General features: G+C 37.3%; 2 protein-coding genes across 3 annotated transcripts; both read right to left on the minus strand.

Annotated features, from left to right (window-relative positions):
• Window positions 1-6,274: 6,274 nt before the first annotated feature.
• On the minus strand, window positions 6,275-10,227 carry LOC111868335 (protein O-linked-mannose beta-1,2-N-acetylglucosaminyltransferase 1-like). Of its 2 annotated transcripts, none has more exons than XR_004513424.1 (4): window positions 9,832-10,069; window positions 9,589-9,659; window positions 8,925-9,034; window positions 6,275-7,866 (listed from the first exon to the last, which is right to left on the minus strand). XR_004513424.1 is itself a non-coding variant. In XM_033753013.1 (4 exons), exons 1-4 carry the CDS (start codon window positions 10,211-10,213, stop codon window positions 7,818-7,820), a joined length of 303 nt encoding a protein of 100 aa, XP_033608904.1. In that variant the 5' UTR covers window positions 10,214-10,227; the 3' UTR covers window positions 6,275-7,817. The 2 variants fall into 2 exon arrangements, 1 of the variants encoding a protein (XP_033608904.1); XM_033753013.1 differs by lacking the exon at window positions 9,832-10,069 and adding an exon at window positions 10,142-10,227 and having other exon boundaries at window positions 9,589-9,660.
• A 5,504-nt stretch (window positions 10,228-15,731) lies between these two features.
• Window positions 15,732-18,394, minus strand: LOC111868336 (protein O-linked-mannose beta-1,2-N-acetylglucosaminyltransferase 1-like). Its single transcript, XM_023858891.2, has 3 exons — window positions 17,673-18,394; window positions 16,648-16,849; window positions 15,732-15,926 (listed from the first exon to the last, which is right to left on the minus strand). The coding sequence occupies exons 1-3, from the start codon at window positions 17,678-17,680 to the stop codon at window positions 15,732-15,734; spliced, it is 405 nt and encodes a 134-aa protein (XP_023714659.1). The 5' UTR covers window positions 17,681-18,394.
• Window positions 18,395-18,999: the final 605 nt, after the last annotated feature.

The raw sequence follows: 18,999 nt of genomic DNA on the forward strand, positions 1-18,999 counted from the left end.
TCAGGGTTGAAGAAGTATAAGTAAATCTGCAATGACCGTGTCTCACGGTGTTGTCGCTTGCAGATTTACTTATACTTCTTCAACCCTGAAGATGGGGGCCATACGTTCCTCCGAAACGTCGGTTAACACCACATATACACGGTGCCAAATCCCAGAAGACTGCTTTCTTCATAGTCACCACCGTGAAAGCCTCAAATCTTACTAAGTCTACATTCTTTACTTAAATGGAGACATCACCTTGATGCACTTATTTTTGTTCAGGTCTTTCGTCTTAAATCCTGCGCTTCTCTTTTGGAAAATTTTAGCCTTCGTGTTCCTCCCAGCAATCTTAGGGACTTCTCATTCTTTGGTGTTTGTCCCTCTAATAAACACTGTCCTTCTGCTCGATGTGCCTATTCTGGGTAAAGATCTCGACATATTTGCAATCGGAACATTTTCTGTCAATCACATTGAACCTTACTTACTCATGGTGCTGAGCCCTTCTGGAGGAGACGCCAATTCTGCAGCTACTCAAGAATTTCCCAGCATTTTATGAAACCCAAAGGTTCATTACCATGTTCACAAGAGCCCTCCAATGGTCCCTATCCTGAGCCAAATCTATCCAATCCTATCTCTCTAAGATCCATTCTAACACTGTCCACCCACCTAGGCCTTGGTCTTCCATGTGGTCTCTTTCCTTCTGGCTTTCCCACCAATATCCTATACGCATTCCTCGTCTCCCCCATTCGTGCTACATGACCTACCCACCTCATCCTCCTTGACTTGATCATTCTAATTATACTTGGAGAAGAGTACAAGTTATGAAGCTCCTCATTATGCAGTTTTCTCCGGCCTCTTGTCACTTCATCTCGCTTTGGTCCAAATATTCTCCTCAACACCCTCAGTCTATGTTTCTCCCTTAATGTCAGAGACCAAGTTTCACACCCATACAGAACCACAGGCAAAATTATAGTTTTGTATAATCCAATTTTTTTGTTTCTGGACAACAGACGAGAAGACAAAAGGTTCTGGACTGAATGATAGCAAGCATTACCCGAGTTCAATCGCCTCTCAAACAATGAACCTAAAATTGTTAATAATATTTAATAATACTTCTAATATTACGTGTGTGTGTATGTATGTAAAATTTAAATTAAATTCACTTAGTGGGGGGTGGAGTCCAACTGGGTCCACTCGGCACGGCACCCATTGATTGGCCTATTGTAGCATGACCTGGTGATTATGATGATGGAGAATTTGCCAGAATGAAGATTGGCTGGGGAAACCAAAGTACTCGGAGAAAACCCACCCCAACAGCACTTTGTCCACTACAAATCCCACTTGACCAGACCCTGGCTCGAACCCGGGCCGCTGCTGTGGGAAGCCAGCTACTAACCGCTTGTGCTATGGCGCAGCCTGCGTATGTATGTATACTGGTCTTGTTCTATTTTTTTCTCCTGTTAACTTTAATTTTTCTTGGAATTATTATCAATTTATTGCCATTATATAGACTCTCAAATTTTGTATTTTGCTTTTTAATTATTTTTCAGTATTTCTATGTACTCATGCTAACATTTTAACTGGCCTTTGTGCTATTAAGTTTGCATGTAAATAAAGATGAATTGAATTATTATTATTATTATTAACTTCTATGTGCGTATGTATGTGTATTGTACTTTCTCACCACATAATACAGTGCGTACAATCAAGTGCGCGCCGCGGCTGCAATTTGCCGTGAGTCATACCACCGCAGAATGGATGCAGTCGCGGGGAGTGTTGCAACTCCTCCCCGCGACTGCATCCGTTCTGCGGTGGNTTGCCCTTGTGTAGAGTGTCATATTTTGTTCTTTAATTATTTTTGTGTATTTCTGTGTACTTATGCTAACTTTGTAATTGGACACTGTGCTGTTAAGTTTGCATGTAAATAAACATGAATTGAATTGAATTATTGATTGCATTAAAGTGTCTTTGCTCCAGTGCTTATATTTAATTAGTCTTTGACTTTATGTTGTGTTTGTCCATATGCAATTACTTTTATCTACACTGTGCAGTGTCTGTAATTGGCCTCTAACAAAAATGAGTACCAGCAATCTTCATGGGTGGGGGGGAGTGTAAAGGGTGGCCAGCGCATAAGGCTGACAACCTTCCCGCCATTTGTGAGCTGACTGCCTAGAGAAAATGTGGGAGCCTCGACGTCTGATAACCCTAGGGGCTTCCACAGCCTGTTACAGGGATAGCTTTACCTCTCCAGTTCTTCCCTTTATAAGGAAAAAACAGAACTACTATGGTTTAGTGATTACTTCCTTACAGTATCCACCAGATTTGAAAATACAAACAAGTTTACACAGTATCAGATTTTAATCTTTCACAATGGTGAAAAATCTTATTCTGGTCTCCTAAGTTATGACAGTGTGTTGCTTGGTAGATGGTTACCAGAGAACATACTGCCCCTGGCTTGAACAGACCGGCAGAAAACTTTGGTAACCATGTCATAAGCCAGAATACCATTAATGAATTTTACATAAAAACTTATATCAGGCATAGTGTTACATTGCAGCATCCTGTTGCACTGCTTAGATCTGACATTGTGTTTTGCTTTGATGCCGTCTGTGTGCAACGTCAGTTAACATTCTCTCACAGTTTTCTCTTTGTTGCCACTACATGTTTTGGCCTAACTGACCATCTTCAGGTGTACAGGTTGTTGTGATCAAGGAACCTGCTGCTCACTGTAATGCTGTTCTGTTTCTGTTATGTAGAGGCATCGGATTGCATCTGGTTATGTGGGCTAACCATCCATTTTTTATTTAGGTGTCCTTGAGCTGGGCATATTTGTTGTGCTGTGGTTGGCGATCAATATAACAAATTCCCGCCCCAGCAAGAACATTCAAGAAAGCCACAGCCAAACAAAACCATGAAGCAAACACCAGTAGCTCATCTGAGGCCTCCACATAACAGGAACAAAACAGCTTTACAGACACAAAATCGGATGATATTATGCATATGTGTTACCCTCCCACATGCAAACATAGTAAAGCAAGAGAGGCAGTTTGTGGGACAAGTAAGTATCAGCCTGACATGGTCACACACATCAAACTGACATTTCTTCCTGTAATACTGTAATAGTATCTTCCTCTCATGTTTTTGTCTTGATATGCATAGATTTTCACTTCAGTCTTGACATGTCCAGATTTTCACTTCAGTCTTGACATGCCCATATTTTCACTTCAGTCTTGACCTGCCCAGATTTTCACTTCAGTCTTGACATGTACAGATTTTCACTTCAGTCTTGACATGCACAGATTTTCACTTCAGTCTTGACATGCACTGATTTTCACTTCAGTCTTCACATGCCCAGATTTTCACTTCAGTCTTGATATGCCCAGATTTTCACTTCATTCTTGACATGCAGAGATTCTGGTGGCACAGCTGCAAGAGAAAAGGCTATCTGAAAGAGCCATACATGGATGATAGGACAGTATAATGGACGTCAGAGAAATGGTGTAACTTGCTCGTTATGACTGTACAGCAACAACTCCTTCCTCTTATGACAGACAAGTCACTTGAGGTCTCATGCTGGTGAGTCACAGGCCTGAAACAATTACATGAATAGCATTAAAAAACAGATTCTGATTTGCATGCAAATCTGTACGTACAATTTCAAACTTGATCCAATTTTAATTTCAACAAAATGTAAAACTTCTATGTGGCTTGTAATGACACAAAAATTTATGGTTACATATCATACCTGCATGATAATACTTGGCATTCCCCCCTCCAACACACACAGACACACAAAACATGTTTGCTTGTACTCTCAGGTTCAGTTTTTGCCTCAGGATTTAAAAATGCAGTGCAATGGTAAATGTGTGAGACTTTTGACAAGCTTGTCAATACAGATCAAGTATTTGCTGGTATACATACTGGCCTAAAGAAAAGGTACTAATAATACCCATACACTAAGTAAATTTTGTTCAAATATATCTCCATATTAGAACACTGTAAAAATATATAAGAGTAAAGACTTCAGCTCCTTAAAAATGGGAAATTAATTTCCATTCCCTTACAAATGGAAGCCATGAAATACTGCACTACTTATATATCAAAAATTTCATGGAAGAACTTATGCTTATTTTCCATTTCCAAATTCCTGTCCAACCAAAATTCCCAGTCAATAATTATATAATTCTGTCCTCTACATTTCAAGGCAAAACACCATGATATCCATAGCCCCGTTTGTAATTTTTCACTGTTTCACAAACTCTGATGTCAATACAGCTTTTATAAAATGCAATTATCTAGATTAGATTATTAGTGGGGCCGAAATATTGGTTCTAGAAGAACCGGAAACAAAATGGAACAAGAATATTCAAGCACAATAACAAACATCAAGGACAATCAGCTCATAAAATGAAAATGATCTTCCCCAGAACTTGAGTTATGTATCAGTTCCATCATTACAAAAACAGTGTTAACATTCTGCTCAACAATTAATAAAATATGGCTACAAACCACTCAAAAAAAAAAAAGACTATGCAAGGCATGGAGAACTGATGGGGGTCAACACAAACTTTCATACTGGAAAATTATTTTCAAAGAAAGTAACTGAAACAGTGTAGCTTCATTACTTACATTTCACTATGACCAAGTTCATACTTACCAATACAGAAAAGTGTTTAACACAAAATTTGTATCTACTTTCAAACTCTCCTACAACGCAAAATTTCATGAGCCAAATACAAACTAATCTATACTGTGAAGTGCTGTTTCGCAAGTACCTGTAATAATATTACTCTTTTCTTCTAACAAATAACGAATCATATAAACCTGCATAAGATTTCTAAGAAGTCCTTCCCTCTCTCTCCAATATGATCCCATAATGGCATACTTCAAATTCTCAATTTCTAACACGAATATTAAGAGTAGGCATTATTTTGCATATAAAATCAGTATCTATAACTTTGTCATCACATGACATATCTGTTTCTTTCCACAGCATACTAACTGTAGTTTGTTAATTCTTTCGGGCACAGTGACGGGCTTGCATTTACGTTCAAAACCACCTCAAAGCTGAAGTACTGACATGTTCAACCACAACCCAACTGCAGAACTGCAGCGACTACAGCTACACCTCTAATAAGAGTCTATATGATTCAAATTTATATATTCACGTAGATTTACGATGAACAATATTTGTCAAGTACACTCGTCGCCTGCTTACTGAATAAATTTATATCAAATCATCACAGCATACACAGAAAGCTTTTACATTACAAATATATCACAAATGTAACATCACACTACGTCAACGTACGTAAATATTACCGAATATTAATAATTAATTTACATCCTGTAACCTTAATTGAATTTAACATAACCCTCCAATCTGACCAATCTGACAAGCAAATCAAAACTAATTCCACAAACATAGGTAGCGTAGCACTTACCACGCTTACCACTACATCACACTTTTCCTGTTTGAAGCGAACTGTGTTGTGATTGGCCCAAATTCTGCTACGCTTACAGCGATTGTGATTGGTCGATATAATCACGTAGCTTGGCGATTGGCCTTTCGTGACATCTGTCGTCGGGATTTTGACACTATCTGCAGATGGAGGCAGGTTTTGAACTGCTTTTGTATATTGCTAAGATACATTAGATCTCAGCTGACTAGCCTGGATAGGTACGCTGTTTTCAGGCTAGGTATATATATATATGCCTGTTCCACAGTCATTAATCTAGCCACTTCAAGTCCCCATCAGAACCTAAATTCTATGATAATTAGACTGTTCTTGGGCTGGATAAATTTTGGCCTGCTTGCTGTGGGTGAGGGATGGGAGTAATGGGCTATTTAAGCCTGGAAACATGGGAAAATTAGGCTTTTATCTTGCCTTAGCTAGGGCTCCTGCTAGTCTGGCTTAACTATCCTAGGCAAGACTCACGGTGGCTGAATGCCCTGGCTGTCCAGTTCAGTGCAGGATCAAGTCAGACTGAACATCTCACACTAATGCTAGCTAGATTAGGCTCAGGCTACATGACTGAGGTGGGGTATCTTTCTAGGTTAAGGACTATGGAAAACTTGGATAGGCTGTACTGGTAAAGAAAAGAAAAAGAAAGCTAAATCTATCCCATTAACAGGCTGTGTAAGCCGGTAGTGTTGTGAGTCTTGAAGGCTTCAGCATTTTATAGGGAAGAATCAGTAACCATGTGTATGACGTCTGCACTCTTAACTTATAAAATACGGGCAGAAATAAAATGTATATTGTATGGGCATATCTGGTATCAGAAGAAACTTTTATTCAATATGAAAATAAAATTTATTTCCTGAAAAATCATACTCTTGAAGCAGCTGTATATTCATATTTCACAAAACTGCAGAAAATATAAGATGGTAGTTTTTCCTGGATTTCATCCTTGTGAACAAAGCAATATCCACTTGTGTTACAACATGAAACAGGTTGAGAAGTACAAACTTACAGGATTCTTCAGCAGTTTCACAGTAACATTCCTTCTCTAACAAACATCACTACTCAAAGTCGCAGATATGGTTCAATGTCAGTCAGTATCTACATGAGTGTGAACATATTTGTTCATACTCATGTATTCCAGAACAAAGAGGAAGATATGCCACTTTCTGATGTGATAAGAGCTTCAGAGAGTTTACAAATTAAACAAAGCATTACAAATCTTACAAATTCTTGATAGAGGTCTCATTTGACTACAGTAATGCAGCCAGGGAATTACAAATAGCTTACCTCAACCCTGTACGAAAGGCCAAATCTCTTTTTCCATGTTAATTTGTGTTGTGTCATGTTTCTGACACATCATAGTGAATCGCTGATGTAAATGGAGCTGTTTATACACAGCAACACAATTCATTAATGGTTCACTAAGAATTTTTTCCATGATTGTTTGTGATATACCACTTTTTTATATATTTTAGTACACTACTGATTTAAATAGAGCTGTTCCCACACAGCCACATGAGTGATCAGTGGTTTGTTAACATATTTACTAAGAAACTTATGAATGTTCCCACAAGTGTACATTTGGTACTAAAAATTAAATTACAAAATCTTGATTTATATGTTTTCATTTATACTGAAGATGAATCTATCCTATTAATTAGTACAGTAAACCACAGTTACTTGGCATGTATAGATAATGGGGTCTGCCAGTTACATGAATCTGCTTCTTTCATGAGAAAAGTTCTTGCAGAGACCTAATTTATAATCAAAATATCACATTCTTGCATGGACTATTCCCATACAATAATGCAGATTGACAGGTGAAAGATTTTGAATTCACAAGATCACAAATTCAACTAGCCTCTGCATAATGGGTAGTACTGCTAGTAGAAGCTGGGAGGACTATTGTATAGTGAGTGAAAATACACTCATAATTATTAATTATTTTAATGACTTTATAATTTTCTTAGCAATTTTTACCAGCTGAATGAAAATCCTGGATGCCTCGATACCAGACAAACAGGAATTTACTGTACTTCTAAATCTGTAACTCCAACTCAGATGGTATACCTACTTCTTTCTATGGATCTACAATAATATTTTCATTCTGGTACACATTCACAATGTACACACCCCTTTTACTGTCACACATCATGGAGAGTGAAAATCAGCACACAGTCTTGGCATCTTAAGAAGAAAAGTTTTTACAGTTTCTCATAACGAACTGTCACAGGCAAGATGGTAAAGCCTTAAAATAATGTCCTATCTTCAAATTAAGATCTCTGTGTCACAGATGGCTCATCTTCACGGCAATGTTGGATCCATGAATCTTCTAAACGCTGTTACCTCCAGCTATCTGACATCAGTCTTCTCTTAATGAGGTTCCAAATAAATTGGAGTGATATTCAAAGGTTTGAATTTTCTGAAATAAATAATATTCCCTGTATTAACAAATCACATGTAACTGATAAAAATAACTGTCATGCTTGTTCATAACTTCATTGTTACAACCCTTGAACATAAAGTATTGGAGTCAGAAACAGGTATGGATATAGTCCCAAAAGTAGAAAGCTGCAGCACTCTGGCACACAGCTCCAAATTGAAATAAATGGACAGGAATCTTGATTTGAGGTAGTTCTTGTGATTAACATAATGCTAAATTTGCTTTTTTAATTACAGAAACCTTTAAAACACTGATCATGAAAACGGTGTCTTTTAAAGAGGCTGAGAATTTTATCTCAGGCATAGAGATCAAAAATGAAATAATGTAAAAGGGTTTTTACATTTAAAGTCTGTAAACCTTCAATAAAAATACTTTTGAAATGATCCTTTCAAGAATTTTCATGAATACAGAACTGTATTATTGAAGCAAAATTGTAATCTGTGAAGAACAACTGAAAGAAGCGTAGATTTTAATAACAAGTATTGAAGTTTGACAACACTGTCCATAATAGAAGTGTTAGGGCAGTGCCCTAGCACCCAAACAGCAGCAGGGAACCATCCTGGACCACTCTCAATTAACTGCAAACCTAAAAACACGGTATAATTTTGGAACCAACTTATATCAAACTATGCAATCTGAGATGCATGGGACAGTGAATACTACAGTCTTCTGGTGTGTGATGGCATATAGCTTGTTAAATGCCAATATGACAGAAGAACCTGTCGCCTGTCATTATCAACTGCTCAAAAAACAGAGGTATTCAAGTTCATTTAAAGAGATGGTAAACAGTGTCCAAATCATCTCTGACCATACATCAAACCTTGGGTAGGCAACCTTATGAAGAAAATGAGATCTCCAATAACATGATTCAGGTTCCAACTGTGTGTTGAAAAAAGAAACTAGTTAACTTCTGATGACAATGTAACAATCTACAGTAGGATATGATGATGATGGACCCTCAAAAGGATTAATCATTTCACTGAGACTTGTATTAGCACTACAGTATTCATATTTGTGTTTCTAGAAGTATTACTCACGAATACTCTGAGTTTGGCACTCCAATGACAAGCATTTCACTGCCCTTCATGTGCAGTCTCCACATACTCTTGTTATAACCTCGAACATCAAGGTCCCAGATTTTGAAGCACTGAAACAATTTGCAGAATAATGTTATGTGAGTACTCCATGAAGCCCAATGAAACATCAACATAGGAATTTGTATCGTAACTGAATACAGAGCAAAAGCTCACTCAAGAAAGTAACTTCTACGCACGCTCACTATGTTCTGCTTTGTTGCAAATACCTATTTCAAAACCTTGAATGTACTACAAATATACAATACATATGTAATGGGGTACTATACATGGGAGGATAGGTAAGCACAATGAGGTGCTGCTCTCTAGAGGAATGTTATGTCCATTATTCATCAGAGGAGGTAGGGTGAAGAGGAGGTTGATGGAAGTAGGGGAAAGAAGAGGTATGAAGAAGTGGCATGAGGAAGAGCATGGTGTGGTAGAAGTCAGAAGGAGAATGGGAAGGTTGGAAGTGAATGAGGGGGAAATATTGGGTGGAGGAGGTAGGGTGACAAGGAGGAAGAGGGTGGAAAAGGAAGCAGGAATAGAAAGACGTGTTTGGAGGAAGAAGGCAGAAAGAGAAGGGTTAGCTCTCTCTACCAACAGCACAGCATGTCTGAACCATTACCTTGGCTACTTGCAGCCACATTACAAAGTCTTTCGGTCCTTCCGTTTTGACGAATGTTATTATGATTTCACCTGGAAACAAAGAAGAAAATATACAGACACATATATAACTTACATCTTATTAAATATTCAATTGGCCTTAAAATAATGAACATGTTGTAATGAGAAACAGACGTATGTATTTGTACGGTTTGAGGTTTTCACAGCAATGAAGACTCATTCTGTGATATCTGTGTTACATTACATTGTAATCTGGAAGTCTGGTCCTAGTGCTTCGGTGAAACATGCTACTTCCATCCTCAGGGTTGAATATTCAAGATGAACCCTCTTCCTCCAAATCATTCGTAACCACCAACATTACAAGAAAACAGTGTCATAATACAGACATCACCATGTGAGCAAATGTATTTCATAAATATCAGAGAGTATGGGCCATTGTAGTTGAACGATTTTTAAAATAAACAAAACACAATAATGATTAAATATATTAGAAAAAAAATACAAAACTGATGCAGTAAATATTTTATTGTAAATATTGCAGTAAATATATTCACCTTTTTGTCTGGTATGAAGTTCTCCTCACATGGTGATTTGCTGTGATCCAAAACAAGACCTCTCTTGATCATGTCCACAATTAACTCTTCATNGATCATTATCATGCTCAACATGATTTACAGACACAAATACATTTTCACTTTTTTGAAATTTGGTACTAAATTGTGTAGCCTATGTAGGATTATCAATAGGAACACTATACTGGAGACCTTACTGTTCACACAGGACATTTCTTCTGTAAGCTTATGTTTTCTGCACCCCAAAAAGATATTTTACAGAGAATCTAGTACTATATAAGGTGAAAATAAAGACTGGTACAAAGAATAACCAACAATGTTATAATGATATCATACCAATACATTTCAAACTTGTAGTCATATTCTCCTATATGATAATTATAGATAAAATATCCCTGTTACATGTATTTATTTATGCAACTAGAGATATACATATATGTTCGGGCTGAGGAGGTAGTTTCAACTGCATTTCAAGGAATATTCGGATTATGTGACTGTACCGAACTTGACAGAACATCATTAATCGGTTAATTACTGTAGATACATACATATGTATGACACTCATGCATTTCATTATGAAACCCTTTGGTTTTTAGCTCAGGATATTTTTTCAATAAAGGCCGTTTAACTATTAAGGGAGGCTTTGTTTTTCATTTGAACTGTTTAGTTTATACAAACAAAAGTACCCATTCATGGTCCAGGACATGGTAACTTTTCTTGTCAAAGTCACAATATATAGCAGTCAAAATTACATAGAAGGGATAAGAGTCAAATAACACATATGATGAACATGGTTCATATCTTAATAAAGCATACTCATCAGATTAAAACCTGAGTATGAGGATTCCAATTTTATTCAAAACTTTATTCATCCCCGGTGCTAGGTAAGAGAATTAGAAGATGACCAGTAAATATGGGTGATCACTTTTTATGGTAATGCCTCAAAATGTATTGAATTTGAAGACCTCATGCAGTAGTTATGACATTAGTCAAGCACCAAAGATTAAACTTAAGTGTGATGCCCCAAATTTGAGATTAGAGAGGGTATTCCATCATCTAAAAGCTAGAGACTTGCGAAAGGAGTTTCGCAGCTATTACAGTAAATTGTAACACCAGGACTGGCAAGTAGGCTAAGAATGCGTGGGATCAGCATTCATACGTAAGAGCACCAGCCAGCGCTTGTCTCACTGGGCCACTGGAATATCGTAATATTGCGGCAGACACAGCAATCAGACGCAAGGGGTCCGTCCCCAACCACCCATGAGAGCCAATGAGGAGGTTATTATGAGGATTGAGGACACTGAGGGGAAGTCACCCACCCTCTTACGTCAAGGCTGAATCAGCGAAATAAAACCATAAATTAGGGAATTTCGGGGGACTTGGGATCATGTTCTAACAGAATATTCAGTTGTCAGCCGGAGGCTCTGGACGACATGTATTCCATAAGAGGGTGGACAACGGCAGTAATCTACATTTGTCTTGCAAGTAAGTCTTTTTGCTCATATACGCCATGCTGTTAAAGGTTGTGTTAATACAAGTGTTATTGTGAGATAATGAGGCAGTATCCAGTGAACCAAGTGAGAGTCAGGGTAGAACAGGGTAGGAATGAATGTACAGGAGCAGACGAGGATAGGAGTGCAGTCAGGGCACCTCCCCTTCACAACTAGGACGGTAGAATGAGTTTAGCGAGATATGTCATGTAACAGATAAGAGCAGGCCTTTTTATTAATGTATTTATGAATGTAAATAGACAAGTGTACATAGTGGAGAATGTACGCAGGGAGTTCTGATTCGCCCATTAGTAACCATCCTGTCCTCAACCCAGCCCGAGCTCCCCTAGCCAAGACCGCCGACGGCAGCCGAGTGCAACANGTTTACGACATAACTAGTGGAGGCGAGGAGGGATAACTCCACGCCCCCCTACTGGCGGAGTTACGGTGGTGACAGAGGCGGGCTGACTCCCCGCCCCCCTGCACCACGGCATTACAGCGGCGGCAGCGGGTGGGATACCTCCATTCCCCCCCTGCGCCGCTAGGACATTACATTAAGGATACTAAGATAAGCTCTTTTAATTTTTCACCAAAATATTAGAGGTCTACAACATAAAATTGATGAACTGATTTGTATGTTAATTAGTCATGACTTAAGCCCACATGTAATTTGTATAACTGAACATTATTTAACTGAGCAGAAACTTTTATTGATTAAACCAGAAAATTATTGTTTAACTTCCCAATTCTCACGATCATTAAGTAATGGTGGAGGTGTTTGTATATATTGTAAATTGGATATCGACTGTAATCCCATTGATATAACACAGTATTGCATGGAAAAGGTGATTGAGGCCTGTGCAGTCCGATTAAATATTGGTAATAATTATTTTATAATACTATGTATTTACAGATCTCCTTGTGGAAATGTAGAGGAATTTATTAAGCAATTCAAACTGATACTGAAATTTGTTTACGAGCCTAGACTTGAATTAATAATATGTGGAGACTTTAATGTAAACTTTTTACAGAATTCAAGTAAATCTCTTCAGCTTATTTCACTATTTCAGACGTACAACCTGTTTCGGGTTGTCAAATTTCCAACTAGGATTACAACTGATACCAGTACTGCTATTGATAGTATATTTTTGGATTACAGCAGATTAATTACTTTACAGGTGTACTCAGTAATCAGTGGGTTTTCAGATCAGGATGCTCAGTATTTGACTGTTAGTAATGTAGTGAACCACCAAACGAATAAGAGTGGACTAGTTAAAAGAAGAGTTATATCTGAGTGTGGCATCATAACTCTTCATGAGATGTTGAGTAGGGAAACCTGGGAAAGTGTTTTAAGTACTCTTGATGTTAACAAAAGTTTTAATCTATTTTTAATATCTTTTTAATGATTTTTGAAACATGTTTTCCAGCGAAATTTGTCAAAAATAATGTGTACTCTAACCAGTGGATCACTAAAGGAATTAAAATTTCATGTAAGTGAAAAAAGTATTTGTATTTCATGATTAGATCTACTAATTACCCAGGCTTAGAGGAGTATTATACTCGATATTGTACGTTGCTGAGAAAAGTTATCAGAAGAGCTAAAGCTATATATTATGAGGGAATAATAATGGCTGCATCTAATAAATCGAAGGAGTCCTGGAAAATCATAAAGAGAGAAAATGGTAGAGAGTCGAAGAAAAAACACTCATATTCGAAATTGAGAGAAGGTAAGGTAATAATCGATAGTAGGAATGAAGTAGGAATGTTTTTTACCACTTTCATGTGAGTACTCTACAGATAAGATTTCTGAAATTGTAAATATTCCAATTACTGAGGCAGAAGTATTAAGCACGATAAATTCATTAAAAAATAAACCTTCTTGTGGATATGATGGGTTGTCAAATAAAATTATTAAATTATGTGGTGAACAGATAGCAAAACCACTTACTTATATTTATAATCTTTCTGTAAGTTCGGGTATGTCCTGACCGATTGAAATATGCAAATATTATACCATGTTTTAAGAAAGGTGATGTTAATGAAATTGCCAACTATAGACCAATATCTTTATTGACAAGTTTCTCTAAATTATTTGAAATATTAGTGTTTAGCAGGCTTAAACAGCATTTTATAAGAAATGATATCCTGGCTCCTGAGCAGTATGGCTTTCATAAGGATGTTTCTACACAAACCGCATGCTTTAATCTAACTGATACTGTTCTTAAAGCATGGAACAATAAGGAGTTTGGGGTAGGTATTTTTTGTCATTTGACAAAGGCCTCTGATTGTGTCAGTCATGATCTGTTGATTCAAAAGTTGCAGATATATAGAGTCAAAGGGCCTATTTTGAAATGGTTGGCGACTTATTTAAAAAAAAAAAGAATGCAAAGAGTTGTGCTGCATACTTGTAATTCGACTACTACAATCTCTGAATGGAAATCTGTAAGGTTTGGTGTTCCACAGGGATCTGTCCTGGGACCAATGTTGTTTAATGTTTATATTAATGATATCCCAGGTACTCTTAAGGATACAGCACGTACTATTTTGTACGCGGATAACACAACAATTTTAGTTACCTCAAATGACCTAAACTCTTTGAATATTAAATTAAATAGAGTTATGACTAGGGTTTCAAGCTGGTTTTGAAATAGCAATCTGATGCTTTATTTGAGTAAAACTCACCTGATTAAATTTGTGACTCCTAAGTCTCCAAAGTATACATTATTGGTAACATATAATAATTTTAGACTTAAAGATGTTGATAATGTTAATTTTTAGGTATGCATTTTGATTGTCAACTTAATTGGAAAAATCAATCTGAAAAATTATTAAACAAACTGAATACAGCGCGTTTTATGCTCAGGAAGTTACAGTCCCTTCTCAGTGAACAAGCTCTTCAAATGGTCTATTTTTCTTATTATCAGTCTCAGCTTGATTATAGTATTATATTCTGGGGTTCTTCTCAGCTTATAAAAAGTTTATTTGTTGCCCAAAAAAGAGCAGTTAGGGTTATGCTGAGATTGAGTCCTGGAAACTCATGTAGAGGTTTTAAGAGGTTGGGTATTTTGATGGTTCCTAGCCTATATATCTATTCTATATTGATGTTTGTTGTCAGAAATCGCAATTTTTTTCAAACAGTAATATTCATCATATAAACACTAGACAGTTTGGAAAGCTACATGTGTCATCAGTGAGATTATCTTCAATCCAGAGAGGCGTGTTATATTCATCCATTATGGTTTATAATAATCTTCCTCAAAATATACAAAGGATGAGTGATAATGTGAAGATTTTTAAACGCATATTGAAAAGTTTCCTCACAACAAATGCTTTTTATTCAATAGATGAATATATTTCTGCTAAGCATGTATAACATTTAATAACAACTATTCCTTGCAATTTTGTTTATGAATGACAATGTAAATTATGGTTATTTGGTGCTTTTGGTTGTGTGTGGTTGTTTGCTGTTGACACGATTGTACTTCTGCAATCAAGTCTTATTTTGATGAGTTCAATATCCGATCCAATTTGGACAACGGATCAGTGAATTTATGAATTATATATGTATGTATGTATCCTTGCACATTGCTTTAATATTTGTAGCCATTCAACATACTGGCACAAATGCAGAATAAATTTCGTAATACCTTTGAGTGTTATGTATTAGATTTGTTATAACAAACAGACAAGAAAGTTACAATTTTATCTGTTACATTAATGAACTGGTTGGGAGATGCTAAGAAACAATTCAGATTTAATAAGAATTGATTACAGTAAACATGTCATTCACCTAGATTTCAATGTACTACATGAAAAGTTTTGGATCACTGACAATCTTACACGGGGGTCTCACTGTACAATCAGACAAACAGAATTTCATATAACTGTTATTTGGACTAAATTTATAAAATCTTAACAGTGTTCTGGTTAAGATGAACTGAGGTATTCCTTTACACATGAATGTCTATATCTTTTGCTTCATATTAACTAAAATGCTTTCTTACACAGGGACAAAAATTATGAATATGCATTTGTTTCCATAAATTATAGAGAAACGTCAACTAAATTAAGAATAATATCCATCACCTGTCAACATGTTTAAGCTTCACATATGGCGAGGTATTGAAAGAATGTTTCTTGAAGTAGATGTCTTGGAAGTAGGAATTCATGTTCAGACCTGAAGCACCGAAATGGTACGTCTGTGACACATCTGGAATCACACACTCTCTGCCTTTCTGAACCTCAGGTAGCCGCATCCACATATCCCAGTCCCACATCTGGACATGTAACACAAAACATAATTCTTACACTGGCATTATGATCAAGAAAGTTATTTGATCCCAAAAATGTAATCCATGTAACTGAGATACAATTATAGCTTAAATTTTACCTCACTAAAATATTAATAGTTGTTCTGGGAAGAATTTATAGCACTTTCTTCATTTAAGTATGATATATTTTTCAGCAGTGACCAGTTAATTACAAATAATTCCAAGCCTCAAATTGTTCAAAACTGCATTCACCAGTTGATAAGAGTTCCCAATCCAAACAAAAACAGAAGTAACAATGAAAACAACAAAAATGACAACAAATACAATAAAAAGCAACCCAAAGAATTACAACAAACGAGAGCATAAAAAATATGCTACATAAAGTCCAGAAGCTTGAGGGCATCTGGGCTACAAATAGGTACCAACTTCTTGGGAAGAAATCAGTAACCTGCATTTTCACTTAGACCATGAAGATGAAGGCAGCAGATTCCCCATAAATGCTGATACCTGTGTACTGAATGATACAGTGTCATAACCCAGAGATCCGTAATCTTCATATTTACCTCTTTCGAGAACTCCAAGCTCATACGCATATGGCAAAGGTTTCCCTTATCCTTAACTGAAATGTACTTTGAATTATATGTAAAGGTTCAAGTCTATGTCTCATCCTTTTAGATATATTCCAGTTAAAGTTCCACTAATTCTATAGTAACAAAATATACTAAACCTTCTCAGGTGTTGGCCATTTGGATTCCAGCTCATCTTTATAGAGAGCTCTTTTAAGGATCCATCTGAACCCTGGCATGGTTTCCACTCTGAATAACAAGCTTGGATCACTGCAGGTGTGCTCATAACCCTGGTCATTCCAGGCGGAGATGCAGTAAAGTGTCTCGTCCTCCTCCAGCAGTCTCTTAGTCTGGCTGAAGTAACTGCAATGTACACACTGTACCAATATTCATATTAATCTTACACATTTGGCAAACATTCCATTTCTTGGATTAAAATGATGCGACTTCATGAAGCAAAGTCCTTGAAAAGCTAACAGTCTTATCATCTGGCCATGAAATGACTTCATCTTCTCTAACCTCTGTATTCATTACAATACTCATAAGATTTTGCAGCTGGACCTTGTCATTAACCACCTGAATCAAGTGCTCAACCTCAAACCTTCTTTTTCAATTTTATGTTCACTGTATAGTTCTCCCTAGTGATGTCTTTCCTTTACTATATTTGAATGCATTCATCCATCTCACACTGCTACATGCCCAGCCTATTTTATTCTCCTTGATCTGAAACACACAGGTTGAAACTGTTCAAGGTTTAATCTGGATAGGAGACAAATGATCACTATAAAACTGTATACAATCAGACTTTAATTGTACAGATGTAGTCAGTTCTATGAAATGTTTCAGTCACTGAATGACCACTATCAGGTGGATACTGGTGAATAACCAGGAGTTTACTGTAGTGACAGCATATTTTTTTGTACACAGCCATTGCCCATTTCACTAGACACCAAAACCTGTAACCTGTGTGTAGTTGGGGGGAGGGGGTATGTTTTTTTTTTATAAAAAGTTATCAACTCCATCCAGTGTGATGATAATTTTTTTCTCTCCTTTTTAATCTTTCGTCCTTGGCTTGTTCCCGTCTGGTAGACCATCTTCAGAAGCATTCAGAAGAACATACTATACTATCGGAAAATACTATTACAATGTAATTGGTCAATATCGATCGATATCGATACATTCATACAATATCATTTCGATTATTACGGTCAGTTTCAACGCCGTACAACTCTCTTCTTATTGGTGGACGGAATGGCAGCCATGACACCTGGTACAATGCTGCTGCCATCTCTACGCATTCGTCACTAACTAAATGCAAAAATGTCCGCCAGAGCCAAGAGCACAAACGGTAACGAGGTATGCTAGCATATCACCTCCTTTTGGTTGATCCTCGCTCCCCCCACCCTCGCACACACATATGAAGGCGTTTTTCGCTAAAATAACAATAAATAATTTTGCAACCAGATCTCTTGCACTGCTGGGGTTCTAACCCCCCCATTTTAACTGTGTTCAGTAACATTTCACCCATATTCTTTGGAAGGGATATGAGTGAAGTGATATTAAACCTGGTTCCCCCCTAAAAACGTAGGAAGAGCATCTGCAGTACATAAGATCAGGTTGAAAATTATCTATCTGGAGAAAGTTTCTCACCAGTGCCTTGAGAGTCATAACCTTTCTTTGACATCACACACCTCTTCATCCAAATGCACTGGACATTGCGAACTGTAACAGAGCTGAGAGCACAAATGGTAAGAAGGTATGCTAACATATCACCTCCTTTTGGGTGCTCCTCGCTCCCCCCCCCCACACCTAGGAAGGCGTTTTTCGCCTTAGCGGCCTTAGCCGCTTTTTTCACCTTTTTACGGCGAGTGCACACCAAGGAAACTGACAACCGTAACGCAGCTGCAACTTCCGAGAATTGTTATTAGCCTGACTTCAACAAACGTTACTGAATGGTGCTGCGCAAATTGACGAAACGACAAAGCAGTTTCCTCAATTTGAGCTGCTCCATTCATATTAACACGTGTTCAACACAGGCTGACAACAATTCTCGGAAATTGTGGTTGCGTTGCGGTTGCCAGTTTCCTCGGTATGCCCTCGTCCTTAATCCTACACACAGTTGGTACGACTCCTTGGACGGGGGATTAGCCCGTAGCAAGGCCGCTACCTACACACAGAATAAATGCACACAGATATCCATTCCTTGAGTGGAACTCGAACCCACGACTACTTTATTCGAGCGACGAAGACGGTTCATGCCTTAGACCGCGTTGCCACTGTGGTCGGCTGACCAACATGCAGTTACAATTAATAATATATTAATTTTTCGATTACATATGTTATTCCGAATGGAATCCTTTTGGGCTGAAGAGTATTAACGGATGTAAATTTCCAGTAGTGGAAATGTCTGGTAGAAATATTCAAAGAGTAAAAGCAGAAATAGTTGGAAAAGTAACAGAACAAGTAAAAGGTTAAGTCGTCCCCGTGCTTAGCTAATTAAGCACCACGCCATG

The sequence above is a fragment of the Cryptotermes secundus genome, unplaced genomic scaffold, assembly GCF_002891405.2.
Source record: "Cryptotermes secundus unplaced genomic scaffold, Csec_1.0 scaffold1444, whole genome shotgun sequence".
In the NCBI taxonomy this organism is placed as follows: domain Eukaryota; kingdom Metazoa; phylum Arthropoda; class Insecta; order Blattodea; family Kalotermitidae; genus Cryptotermes; species Cryptotermes secundus.